At 25.5% G+C, this 14,087-nt stretch overlaps 5 protein-coding genes across 7 annotated transcripts; 3 read left to right on the top strand and 2 right to left on the bottom strand.

Annotated features, from left to right (window-relative positions):
• Positions 1–30: 30 nt before the first annotated feature.
• On the top strand, positions 31–1,424 carry LOC124431271 (protein C3orf33). The gene is made up of 5 exons (XM_046978958.1): positions 31–345; positions 427–486; positions 569–767; positions 860–969; positions 1,051–1,424. The coding sequence occupies exons 1-5, from the start codon at positions 271–273 to the stop codon at positions 1,309–1,311; spliced, it is 705 nt and encodes a 234-aa protein (XP_046834914.1). The 5' UTR covers positions 31–270; the 3' UTR covers positions 1,312–1,424.
• On the bottom strand, positions 1,249–4,999 carry LOC124431267 (adipocyte plasma membrane-associated protein-like). Its single transcript, XM_046978950.1, has 4 exons — positions 4,700–4,999; positions 4,421–4,623; positions 4,006–4,288; positions 1,249–3,893 (listed from the first exon to the last, which is right to left on the bottom strand). The coding sequence occupies exons 1-4, from the start codon at positions 4,807–4,809 to the stop codon at positions 2,573–2,575; spliced, it is 1,917 nt and encodes a 638-aa protein (XP_046834906.1). The 5' UTR covers positions 4,810–4,999; the 3' UTR covers positions 1,249–2,572.
• A 6-nt stretch (positions 5,000–5,005) lies between these two features.
• On the top strand, positions 5,006–6,129 carry LOC124431272. 2 transcript variants are annotated; one of them, XM_046978960.1, is made up of 3 exons: positions 5,006–5,135; positions 5,628–5,746; positions 5,845–6,129. In XM_046978960.1, the coding sequence occupies exons 1-3, from the start codon at positions 5,006–5,008 to the stop codon at positions 6,067–6,069; spliced, it is 474 nt and encodes a 157-aa protein (XP_046834916.1). In that variant the 3' UTR covers positions 6,070–6,129. The 2 variants fall into 2 exon arrangements, with proteins under 2 accessions (XP_046834916.1, XP_046834917.1); XM_046978961.1 differs by lacking the exon at positions 5,006–5,135 and adding an exon at positions 5,402–5,562.
• On the bottom strand, positions 6,130–10,445 carry LOC124431266 (homeobox protein 3-like). Of its 2 annotated transcripts, none has more exons than XM_046978949.1 (5): positions 9,749–10,445; positions 9,533–9,663; positions 9,185–9,449; positions 9,004–9,119; positions 6,130–8,837 (listed from the first exon to the last, which is right to left on the bottom strand). In XM_046978949.1, exons 3-5 carry the CDS (start codon positions 9,328–9,330, stop codon positions 6,277–6,279), a joined length of 2,823 nt encoding a protein of 940 aa, XP_046834905.1. In that variant the 5' UTR covers positions 9,331–9,449; positions 9,533–9,663; positions 9,749–10,445; the 3' UTR covers positions 6,130–6,276. The 2 variants fall into 2 exon arrangements, with proteins under 2 accessions (XP_046834905.1, XP_046834904.1); XM_046978948.1 differs by having other exon boundaries at positions 9,185–9,434.
• A 590-nt stretch (positions 10,446–11,035) lies between these two features.
• Positions 11,036–13,810, top strand: LOC124431088 (ras-related protein Rab-1A). The gene is made up of 4 exons (XM_046978521.1): positions 11,036–11,298; positions 12,161–12,557; positions 12,646–12,877; positions 12,971–13,810. Exons 1-3 carry the CDS (start codon positions 11,276–11,278, stop codon positions 12,844–12,846), a joined length of 621 nt encoding a protein of 206 aa, XP_046834477.1. The 5' UTR covers positions 11,036–11,275; the 3' UTR covers positions 12,847–12,877; positions 12,971–13,810.
• Positions 13,811–14,087: the final 277 nt, after the last annotated feature.

Here is a 14,087-nt window from a genome sequence, read left to right as displayed (position 1 = left end):
GTCCCAACTTATTCTATATTTTTTTTTTTAAATATTTTTCAATACGATCTTATTTCGTACTTACGCCTAAATTTAAAATTATTAATATATATGTAGTAATGTTTTACTTCGATATATTATTCTTCTACACATAATATCTATACCGGGAGAAATGATGAATGTATGAAACAGATCCATGTACAGTGTACTTAACCTTACAAAATTTAAGAAAGGTGATATACGTTATAAAAATAGAAATTATAGAAAAATAAAAATAATAAAGTAGAAATCATGGAGAAAGAAAAAATGCCCACTGTCTTTCAAAAGTTCACTATTTTTATGGAACAAAATAATCGAGCAGTAATGGTAAGCTAATTAAATATTACAAGAGTAATTTTTATCTTTATGGATAATATTTCAATTATATTAATATTTATTTTTCTATAGTTTATTAGCTATGGCATCACTGGAATTGGTTTATTATTCGCATTGTATAAAATAAGGCCAGTATGTACGACAATTTTTTTTTGTAGATTAATTGTTTATCTATGATATTTATTTTTTTTTTTTTTTTATTATTACCAACCAGTTTGCAAAATTTAAAAAACCATCTGATGTACCACGCCATTTTCTAAGAAATACAGAATTACAAGGACGTGTAGCACGTATAGATCCTTCATATGGTACATTGCTTTTGATAGATCATAAACCTTTGATACCCTTCCCACGATTTGGCAGAGATAAGTACTTACCAATAAAATTAGCTGGCATTAACACAACTAATCATGGTAAGTATTATAATTTATTTAATTAATAAATAATATTATTTAATAAATAATATGTTTATCTTATAAACATACTCCAAAATATATTATTACAGGTATAAGTTGGTTACAAATTGTAATTAGTGGAAAAAACATTACATTTCTTCCATTAGTTAAAAAAAAGGATTATGTGAATTGTATTGTTACCTTTTCAGAAAAAAATCAGGTAAATAAAAATGCTTTTTATAATTATATTTCATTATACACGCTATATATTTGTTATATTTTTGATATTAAATATTTTTAGAAATCTATAAATATCGCGGAAGAATTAGTAAAGCTAGGTTTTGGTTCAATATGCAATGATCAAGATTATTTATTAAATAACGAATCTACATTAATATATTACAAGTCTTTAGTCAAAGCAGAGAAATTTGCACAATTTAAAAGAAATGGATATTGGCATTTGGTTAAAAAGCCAACATTTTTATGGAAGGTTAAATTATTTTTAAGTGAAAAATTAAAATCTTTATTGCCAATATTTGTAACAAAACAACTTAATATTTAAATAGATCTATTCAATATTTTCAATTTTATATACTTTATCAAAACAAAATTGTAGTTTTGAAATGTAAATCATGTTTATAAATATTATACAATAAAAATTAATGCCCCTATTAATATATATCCAAGATATATCTTTGAAAGAACATCAATAAACATCAAACAATAATTTTATTGTGAAATATATAGTTACGATATAACATGTCGAGCATTGAAAGTAATAATTATCTTAATTTTATTAAAATTAATTCATAGAAAAAATATCTCATTTTTATATGTATATATACTTATTATATGATATATTAAAATATGAATTAACATATGAAAATTTATTTTCATTTTTCCTTTTTACGTTTTAACGCATTCTATTTCCACATATTTCTTTACAATAAAGATAGAAATAAATTATCAATATCATCAAAGATGAATGAAGAATTCATTCGATAAATAAACATATTCTTATAATTTTTAATTATCTTAAAAAATTTTTAATTGAGATAATTCATTTTCAACTATCTCAAAACATTTAAAACTACGTCTTATTAACTAATTGACCTTATTATACGATCAATAGAATCAGAATATATAAATAAAGATTTCTCTGTGTGGAGCACAGAATAGGCACGACCAATGTAATTCACGTCAATGTCTAATACTATTGTAAACATTATTGCACAATGTTCATTTATTTTTTTTAATTTAATTCGAATTTGTATATAATTTTTTATAAAAGGTTTAATTTTTGAAAGGTCTGTCATTTTGAATTCATTCATTTTGACAGTTAAATTAAGTTAAAATTATTCTTAAGAATTTAAAAGATTTTGTTAATATCTCAAATAGTTTTGAACATAATCGTTTGTTATATTTGTTATTACATCGAGAACATAATCTTGCGGTCACATGCCTAAATATACATATATATATATATATATATATATATATATATATATATATATATATATATATATATAGAATTTGTAAAACAAAATAATTTCATGCTTATTTTTAAATATAAATCACAGTCTTTAACAAATATTTATATAAGCATCTTTTGCCTTACTCATTATTACAATGGAACCGTTATAATGAAAAATTAACTGTGTCACAAATCTTTATGGAATGTATTTAAGAGAATTGAATATGCATTACTTTGAAATATAAAAATTCTATCTTATAATTAAATCAACTTGAAACATAAAACATAATATAAAACAACAACCCTGCCTTATTTGACTTTTTAAATAATTATGTCTTAATATTAATTTTTATTTTGGAATGTTATTATTATTTATATTAGGAGATTCAGTATTTTGATCTTCTTGCTTTTGAGCTTTAAATTGATTATTTTGAACTGTTCGTTTATTTATCTCTGATTTTGAATTTATTTCTTTTATATTTTCTGATTTAACATCAGAAATTACTTTATTTTTCGCTGTTTCTGATTTAATTTCCTTATTGTTAGATTTTGGAGTCGTTTCAGTATTTGATTTTGCAGTAGGCTTAGTTGCACCTGTGGTTGCTTTTTGAGTTGGAGTTGTTTTTGATGTAATACTGGGTTTAACAGTAGTACTTGGTACTGATGTTGTACTTGGTTTGACAGTAGTACTTGGTACTGATACTGTACTTGGTTTGACAGTAGTACTTGGTACTGACGTTGTACTTGGTTTGGAAGTAGTACTTAGTACTGATGCTGTACTTGGTTTGACAGTAGTACTTGGTACTGACGTTGTACTTGGTTTGGAAGTAGCTATTTTTTCCTGATTAGTAGATGTTTTGGGACTTGTTCCAATTGAAGTAGAAGTTTCTGTACTTCTTGCAGTTTTGGTTATAGGTTTTTCTGTTGTTGATAATGTTTGAACGGTTGGAGTCTTTACAGTTTGTGGTTTTACCGTTGTACTATGTGTTTTTGGACGTTCCTTTGTATCTTGTATATTTGAATGATGCATTAATTTTTCCTTTTGTGCTAAATGAGGAAAGACTTGTTTTAAAGGTACTCGAGCTACATATTCATTATGTGGTGACCCAAACCATAGATATCCTTTGTGAATAAAAGCAGAACTTAAAGTATTCACTTCATTTATTAAATATGCAGCATCAACAAGTTTTCCTTTGGAATCCAAATGCAATATTACCGATATAGGTTCCACCAAAACATTTACTGTTTCAAACGAACCAATTGCATGAATAATTCTTTCTGTGTAAAAATTTGGATAAACATTCTGTATTAATTTAAATGGAGCTTCTATCAATGTGAAAAGTCTTACTATCATTTTTCTTAAATATGGATGTGGCATTAATATTTGCATTAATTGAGGATTTTCTGAATCTACATAAGTATATAGACTAACTAGGAAGCCACCATGATTGTCAGTATGTATATTATCAGGGAGGCCAGGAAGACCTTCGAGCAATATTTCTTGTTGTCCTGCTTTAGCTCCCTTCAAATTGTATTTAATAATACGTGAAGTTAATGTTTCTGCTATAATTAAAAAACTCTCATCTTTACTTAATTTCACTCCATTTGAAAATCCCAAATTTTCAAGTAATACTTCATTGGTCTTTGTAGCTGCATTATATCGAAAAAGTCTGTAATAAATAATAATATAATAATATAAATGTATATAAATGAATATATATTTATTTCTTATATTATAAATATTAAAATAATATTTTAAATATTATAAAAAATAAATTTTACCTTCCAGATGGATTAATAAATATACTATAAACAGCATCATACAATGGGAAATCTGCGCTAGAATCTGTCCAAAATATATCTCCATTTTCTGCTATATCTAAACTATTAGGTATTCTTGGAATTTTATTATCTATTCGTTTAGATATATCAATAATTTTTTCATAATTTCCACTTCGATCAACTTTAAAAATACCTAAATAAGTGTCAATAACATACAAATTGCCTTTTTTATCAAACTTTATACCCAACACTTTACCACATTCATAATATTGCAAGATTCCATCTATAAATTTTGATAAATTTAATTATTATTTGCACAATTATAAATAAAAGCAAAATTATGTTTTAATACTTTATAGAAAAGTAATTGATAATTATATAAATATAAATGGTAATTAAAAACTTATCAACTTACCACATTTGCCACCAAATTTTACAAAAGGTATAATTCCTTTCTCATCGATTTTAACAACATAGCCTCCCTGTAAGCCGGCATATAATTCTCCATTATAAGAATCAAAAGACTCAGGACCCTTTAACTTTCCAATATGCAAAAATTCTATCCCATTTATGCGATTATTATTTAATTTTCCACTTAGCTTAGTTGGCGGTGTTATGCTAAAATATTTATTAAAATATGTTTATCTTAGATGTTTATTGAAAGTTTATAGAAAGTATATATAAACGACTGTACCTGTATTCTGAAAACTTAGCATCTGGAGGAAGTCCTGGTAAAAATGTAATCACAGCTAATAAAAGAGCTGTGTAAATAAAAGCAGTACCTATGGATTTAAGATACCCCATTACACGAATGATAACGATAGGAAATAAAAAATTAAAAGGGGTTTTATAAAGTTACGATTGCCACAAATATATTTTGTGAAAACACGAAAGAACATTCGTTCGTATACTCTTTGTATACCAATGAAATAAGGAAAAAGAAAGAATAATTTAGCTAACTGTTTCTTCAATCGTTCAAGATAACGGCATTCCAACACTAATGGCGATACGACATTTAAGCTCACATGAAAATATGCAATTCACTTGGAAGTATTACAGAATCTGCCACATAGACGGAAGTATTAACAAAATTGATTTCCGTTTAACGATACACCTGTTAAAACAAATTTGTAACTATTGCTTTCTTTAAATATTTCATCAGATAAAACATTTAAAATGAGCCGCGATACATATAAACGATTCTTTATCTTTCAAAATAATTTATTTGATTATTATTAAAAAAATATTTGTTTCATTCCATATTTTCAAATATTATAATATACAATCTTTTATTCATATATTTCCTTTTTTTTTTTAAATAGCAATTATATTTCAATAATAATATTATAATGTAATATCGTTATCTTTTGAATTATACAGTTGGCAACATTTTTTCTATAAATTGTATAATTCTTCCTAAATATATATTTAATGACATTTGAAATCGTACATATAGAACGCTTTATGTTTATATTTTTATTTTTTTATTCAAATAAATCAATATACTATAATATTATTTTTTGAATTGCATAGACGAAATAAAATTAATAACAATGAGTAAATACATTTAAATACATAACGCTTTTTAATATGACAGAATATTTTTACTTAGACATTTTCAGATGACTTAGAAGAAAAATGTGAAGATGCACTGTTTGAAGTTTGTGATGCTCGAGAACGCTATCCATTATTATGTGCTGAAGAATTAGAAAAATGTATTAGATTAACCACTGATATACAGGTTATGATTACTTTTAAAATTAACATGTTCTATATTTATGTTCTTTTTAATATAATTACTGTTATAAATTTATTTATTTTATATGATGCACATTACAGAAGGTGAAAGTTATACCAAATATAAAAGTTTGTCATGATATACAGCCTCTAACAGAAGAGCAAAATGCACTTTTAAATATTGCGTCTAAGAAACAAAATGTGCCATACAAACATCAAGGTATGCAGTTAAAAAAAATGTTAAGTAAAATTGATAATCTAAAAATGGTTGTAGAACAAATTGAAAAGGAGAAGTTTTGTGAAATAAATAAACTGTTTCATATGTAATTTGGTCATCACTCATTTCTTGTAACTATGATTAAAGAAGAAACGTTGCAATACAGAATGTATATTTGTATAGAATATAATTTATTATTAATATTATATAAGAGAAAGCAGTCTCTAATACAATTAATATAGATATTACTTAAGCAATTATTTAGATGTTTTACTATATAATACAATTTATTAATTTATGTAGACTATAATGAGGAATTATTTCCTAAAATACTGATAATATTTTTTTATACTCATACGTTTTACAACAACTTTGACGCCTCTTGTAATATCTTCTATAAACTTTAACATCTCTATGCGTTTATCCTCATTTTTTATATCTGTTTGTAAATATAATGATCTTGTATGCCTCAAAGCTTTTTGATCAAAAGTACTATTACTATGTTTACCATGTTGCATTAAATCCTGATAAAATTCTTCTGTAATGTCTTGTAATTTGTTTGGTAAAGTAGAATTTTTTGTTTTAACTGCGTCAGACGTATGAGTTGACATTTTCATCATTTTTACTTTCATCTTTGTATTGTATTTATAATCTTGTTGTTTTTTTCTTTTTCTATGTCTTCTTTTGTTTTTTGGATAATATATTTTGCATTGAGTAGATAGTATTGTTTTATTATTTTCCGTTTCAATAGATTGATTCTTTGCATCATAATCATTTGATTTTTTTCTTTTTTTACGTGATATTTCTGTTTCTTTTGTATTTTCAATATTTGAACATATAAGTGATGCATTATTATATTTTGTCACGATATTATCAGATGATGGAGTCAAACATTTTTTCACATTAGACAAAGATTCTGTTTCCAAAAATTCTACTTTACTCGTTACATCTAGTACTGCTGACTTATTAGATGAAGTTAATCTTGTAATATGTGATGAACTATCGTGCAAATTTGATTTATGATTTATAGATGTATTACGTTTCGATAATTTTTCTTTGACAATATTTTGTAATGCTAATGGCATTTCATCTATTGTTATAATTTGACTTGAAATTATTCTTGGAACATTTGAAACATTGTTCGAAATAATATTGCAATTATTAGTAGCTTCTATACCTTTAGATTTGTTACTATTTATATGATCTTCAGAAACAGTTAAATCATGTTCAACATTCGTTATTAAATGATCTTTTATATCAAGTCTTTTACAAGAATTTGATGTTTCTTCAAAAAGATTTGTAGACTCGTTATTCCAATATTGCATCTCGGAAGTAATATCTTTTTCACCTTCAATATTTTCTAATACATTTTCTTTACATTTTGTTGTTGCATCACATATAACAATATTTTTCATATTTGATTCATGTTCTTCATTATGAATAAACGACTTGCTTGATGTAGCAATATTTTGTGAATTAATAAATGTGGACGAATCCATCACGTTTATTGGTACCTCTATGTGCTGATCATTAATAGAATCTTTTGTTATAAATATTGAATTTAAGGATAAATTATTATTTATTGTAATTTTACTCTCATTATTACTTTTAATACTTTCTTTTGGCACTTCAATCATTGTTATCAAATTTTCCAATTTCAATAAACTAGAATTTAATAAACATTTCTCTCCCTCCTTAGTTTCGAATTTTTCTGAATTTTCTAAAACTTCATCTATATCTGATTTTGTTTTTTGTTCTACAACTGATACAATGTCTTGATCCTGTTGAATCATAAACATACGACCTTTCATTATTAAATCAGTAATATTGGAGGATTTTACTGTATTATCATCTATTTTTTTTTCCAATTCTCCATTTCTTTTAGATTTGCTATGATCTTTATTTGCTTTATCATGATCATTTATCAATTCTTTCGAACTTGCTGAAAGATATTTTGTAGATTTTGTACATTGCTCTTCATTACTCTGTCCTGTTTCAGAAACTTTATGTTTTATGTAATTCTTATTATTTCCATTGTTTTCTTTCATTCCTTTTTTAATATGCTTATTTTCAGATTTTGTTGTAGAATCTGCATTCAATTCTTGATTTGCAATTATTGAAATCGATTTATTAACATTTAACAAAGAAATACGAACAACTTTCTTTTTTGCATTTTCTATTTCTTTTTCGATGAGATATTGATATGGTAAATTCACAGAATCTATAACGCCTTCATCGTTTGAATTTATTATATTATTTGACGAGTTATCGTTCATTTGTTGTAATTCAATTTCTTCATGTTGCATTATTTCTTGGAATTCGATCTTATTTGATAAAGATGATTTCTCTATACTATTTTGATATTCATTCTTTTCTGTTTCTCTTTTCTTAAATGATATCGAACAGTTTTTGTTTTTATATGCATCTTTATTTTCTAAATTTACCGATTCATTTATTAAAGAAACATTCGATGAAGATTTCCTATTACATTTTATTATATTGTCTTCATCTGTTATGTTTTCATTGTTTACACTTGATAAAGTCAAATTATTTTGATCATGATATAAACTTAAATTATTTACATGCTTATTTGTATCCGTAGTATTAATTCTTAATTCATCAAGATTTGAAGTTTTTGTATCTACCTTACATTCACTTTCTATATTTTTTCTTCCATTATCTTTGCTAGTACGGTTTAAAGATTTAATTGGTTTTGGTTCAGTTTCTGAATAAATAATCATACCATCTGGCATATAGCTTTCATCTTTAAAAATTTTTACAGTAAGTACAATTGCTCGTGAAACTGTAGCAGCTTCTGTATGTTTTTGAAATTTAAGAATGGCAAACATTTTATCCTGGCGTGTCCATGATGTATGATCTAGAAGTAACTATTAAAGAAACATATATATATATTTTTTTTAATTATAACGCAAAGATTGTGAGAAATAATCTTGGATTTAATTTAAAATATCTGATATTCTTGTAAAATTAATTTTATCTTTTAAATATATATATTTTTTTTTTACAAATTATACAAAGGATACTGTATGTTACAAGAATATGTTTTGTACGAAACTGTTGCCCTTGACATGGTTGACTTTTTATAATTCTTCTGATTATTTTCATTAATTCCTTTCCATAGATAAATTCCTTAGAATTCCTAAAATAAAATAAGTAAATATACATAAAATATAATTTATGTCAAGAAGCCATGTAATATATTACCTAATTGTACGATGATACTTAAAAGTGAATTTATAAATATTATTTTTATAACATAGCCAATAAGACCCAGGTACAGTTAATGTAGATCCTTCTTGTTGTTCAAGCCAATCAAATTCGCTAATTTTATGTATATGTACTCCAGGCATTTTCTCTCAGGTAAAAGATCTTGGAATAAAGGAACCAATCTTATTTGATTTCTACCATTAATTGATTCCTTCACTATAAATGTCAAATAATACAAGACTCTTTGCTGAAAATAATATATCTTTCATTTTTTATATACGCGTGCGCGCGCACTTTCTCACACACACACTTTCTCTCTCTCTATAACTTATTTATTTCACTTACTCTTATAATTACTTCATTGATAAATAAATCTTCTATTGTATCCCAAGGTAAAAATGTATATGAATTAAAACCAGCAAATGTTTTCTCTATAGTAATATGTATACCGATTGACGGCACTATTAATAATATATCTGAATAAATCAAAAGAAATATTTAATAAAATATTTAATATATAAGAAGTTATATTCGTATAAGAAATTCTATAATAAGATAAACCTTTCTTTGTAGAAGTAAAGTAATATTTGCAGTATAATATCAAAGTAAAAGTAGATAAAAGAGAAGATACAAGGCTATCAAATATAATCCACAACAGTAATGTTATGCAGAAAAGTGATAAAACGCTGGCAATAATATTTACTGGTTCATCGTTGTGTAATATAAACTTTATAACACCATAGGATTCAAAGTTTGGGCTTGAACAGCCTTCGCTTAATCCTAGTTTCTTTCCATCTACATTTCTAAAAGGAACCTTTGATGTGTCAACTGCTTGTGAATATTTTAATGACATTAAAGATAACCTTTAATACTTGTAAAAATAAAGAAAATTCTATCATTACAGTCTCTGACAGCTTCAAGACTGATTCTCTAGATAAATAATATCAACTTTTTTCATTGATATATTAGTATTAAATACATATTAGTACTACTATCAACATTTAAAAGATAACTTATTTAAAGGACTATTATATTTACAAACACTTAGAAATTTAAACTATAACACGATTTAAATGGACTACACCGAGTATTATAAAATCATATTGCAATATATTATAACAGAGTCATCGAGTCACCCATCTTGAATGTATGACATGAACTCGATCCTAGAAACAGTTCGTTGTATACTAAATAAAAATTAATATATAACAAAATATTTAAAAAATTTTATTTTAACAAACGTAATTTTATAGAATATGTAAAATATAATTTGAAATTGAAAATAAAAAAATCGATATATAAATAATAAATATATATGATGATCGCCGATTGGCTTGTGATAATTTGATGGAAAGTAGCCATAATTGTTTTTACGCCAATGAAATAATTCAAATGGATTTAAAGGTAAAGGATGATTAAAGAAAAGAGAAACGATATGTGTGTATATTTGATATATATCAAATATATATATATATATATATATATATATATATATATATATATAATCATATTTTTATTAATAAATAATAAAAACACAGATATAATTTTTATTTTCAAGTCTGTATACTTTTGCTGATAATTTCATTTGTATGCTTGCTTTGGACAATAGAACTTTTCCTAAAAGAAAGAAAAAAAAAGAAATAAAAAACAAAAATACAAAATTAATTAATATTTATAGCTACCAATAGAATCGTATAAAGAAACTATCGTATAAAGAAACGAAGATAAAAAATTGAAGTAAAAAAAAAAAAAAAAAAAAAAAAAGAAAAGATATAAACGAAGAAGCAATGAGAGGGGAATTATGCGCAGACGTCATGTTTTTCTAAAGTTGCTCGGTTCCCGTCAAGTAGAGGGAGTGAAACAGCACCTGCTGCCATTCTGGCATTACGTCAATGGTGGTCGTCTCATTCGTTCGTTGGGAGGAGTTGCTACGACCGCCATTGTTACAGTTCTTTCGCATTAAAGAACGTGATTAGTGAATCTGTAGATTTGCTTTTCGTGAGGTTGTATCGTTTTAACGTGAATCGTTTATAGATTTGAGGTGAAAAATACATACGAATATCAGTGAACGTATTATATCGACATAGCATGTCCACGATGAATCCTGAATAGTAAGTAAACTTCTTTCTACGTAGACATCGTAGACAGATATCTTCCTTGCAATTTTTCTATCTTAACCCATTTATTTTTCTCTCTTTTTGATCGCGATGATAAACGATTTGACGAAACTAATGAAAACAATTCTACGTAATATAGTTTTCTTTTGTCTAATCATCTAAAAGGATTCAAGCTGAACTGTCTGACAGATCCACCTCTCCCCTCTTCTCCCTCCTCCTTCCACCGTCCCCATTTTAGAAGTTCATTCTCATACGTTTACATATAGCTTTCTTTTGTTGTATTAAAATAAAAAATTAACAAAATTAAATTTATCAATATGAAAAATGATATTACAAGTAAACATTTGTACAGCTATGATGTACAAATAAAATATCATGAATTATTTTATTAGTTTGACAAATTTAAAATAGTTCAATATTAAGATGTATATGTTAAAAACATATGTAATCTTAATAAGCACATATTGAATAACGTTAAACAATAAAAGTTAACTGATTGGAACAATGAAGCTATTTATATTTTATGTAATGAACATCTGTTATTAAATATCTATTTAATACAGGTTCGAAATTATATTTTTTTTTTTTTTTAATTTTTCCAAAATATAATGATACTTTTCTCATTTTATTCATATATATTTTCAATACATAAGATATATTGTAGGTAAATTTTTTAACAAATATATCATTTGTAATATAATCATATTTAAGATTCATAGAAATATAAAGGAAGAGAATTTAATTATCTGTGTTACATGGATTATTTATATATTATAATAGTAATAGAAATGTAATAAATTATTATGTATAATTCTATAAAATTTTATTTAAAAAATTTTATATAATTTTATTTCAGTGATTATTTGTTCAAATTATTGTTAATTGGAGATTCTGGAGTTGGAAAATCGTGTTTGCTATTACGTTTTGCTGATGATACGTACACAGAAAGTTACATCAGTACTATTGGTGTAGACTTTAAAATACGAACAATTGATTTAGATGGAAAAACAATCAAATTGCAAATCTGGGATACAGCGGGTCAAGAAAGATTTAGGACAATTACGAGTTCTTATTACAGAGGTGCGCATGGTATTATTGTTGTTTATGATTGCACAGATCAAGATACCTTTAATAATGTCAAACAATGGTTGGAAGAAATTGATCGTTATGCCTGTGATAATGTCAATAAACTTCTGGTTGGAAACAAATGTGATCTTCATACTAAAAAAGTAGTTGATTATACTACAGCTAAGGTACAAGCACACTATCATGTTGTGTCTATCTATACTATTTTATTTTATTTGATTATTTTATTCTGTTTTCTTCTATATATTTCTTTAGGAATATGCAGATCAACTTGGTATTCCATTCTTAGAAACATCTGCAAAAAATGCTTTGAATGTAGAACAAGCATTTATGACAATGGCTGCAGAAATTAAAAGTAGAGTAGGACCACCCTCGAGTGGAGCAAGTGATCCAGCAAACAAGGTTAAGATAGAACATGGACGTCCTATTGAGTCGTCTAAGTCTGGGTGCTGCTGAGAAATGTAATTTTGATTCTCTTTTACCAAAAGTAAGATTTATTAATTTACTAAAAATATAATTAACAAATGTTATCTTACCACTGAACTCTTATCATTTAATATAAGTTATTCTGTTTTTACAGAAACACATGTTATGAAAAGCAGTTTTATACTGCAACGATTAAACTCATCACCAGAGACAAAAAATATGGAAAAAAGTCTTCAGTTAATATTAATAGATATGAAGTGTGAAATGTTGTCACATATGGACCACCAACTCTATTACAGAGTTATGCAACAATTGTTTGGCCGAAATTTTTTTTTTTAAGGGTGAAAAACATGATTACTCAAATATGATTACTTAGTATGAAAGTGAACAATATATAGAAATGTCGACTTAGTATTACAATATTCAAACGCGCAAGATGCGTATATGGGCAATTTAAATTTAAAAAATAAATTAAATAAGTTTCTGTATGAATATTAGAAAAATAAGCACTTTGAGTTTATAGCTTAATTGTAATATGTACAATTTATAGTTATTGGCCCTATATACCTGCTTCTCTCCCCTATATGATCCAAACAATTTTTAAAATATGTCAGAGAATTACGTTATTTTCCTATTGAAAGTTTAGTGCATTTTTCTCTCTGATCAATAACGTAATTTAATATAATATTAATAAATATTTCAACACTAATATACAAACACATACATATGTTACATACTTATATGTAAAGTGAACATTAATATGTTAAAATAAGCACCTGCACGCTTCTTACATTGTATATTACATGGAAGATGCTTATATTTGTAAAAATTTCTTTGTGTAACTTTGATCTCGGTTACATATTTAAAATCGACATTTCACAAATATTCAATCATACAAACATTTTAACAATAGACTTATTGTTCTGTTGCGTGTGTATTAGTAGAAGTACAATTCGTGAAATGTTGATTTCAATAAATATCTTTTCAAATTTTATTTCTAAACGTGTTGCCTCTCATTTCGTTCGCCGTTGTTTCATATTGAAATGACATTAAGGATATAAACGAAACACAGTTATGTTTCATACAATTGTTCAATTGCAATTTTATGAATGAATAATGATCTATCAGGTATTTTATAAATTTGCGATTGTTTATTTTGCATTGATGATACATAAACGCGCGTATATTATGGGAGAAAGTGTTTTCATTATTCTAACATTAACATTTGATATATATACATAAATATATTGGGAGAGGCGTGGTAATTTTAA

Source organism: Vespa crabro, chromosome 20, assembly GCF_910589235.1.
Source record: "Vespa crabro chromosome 20, iyVesCrab1.2, whole genome shotgun sequence".
Taxonomy (NCBI): domain Eukaryota; kingdom Metazoa; phylum Arthropoda; class Insecta; order Hymenoptera; family Vespidae; genus Vespa; species Vespa crabro.
The sequence above is the reverse complement of the archived record's forward strand: the minus strand, read 5'-3'. Positions and strand labels throughout refer to the sequence as shown.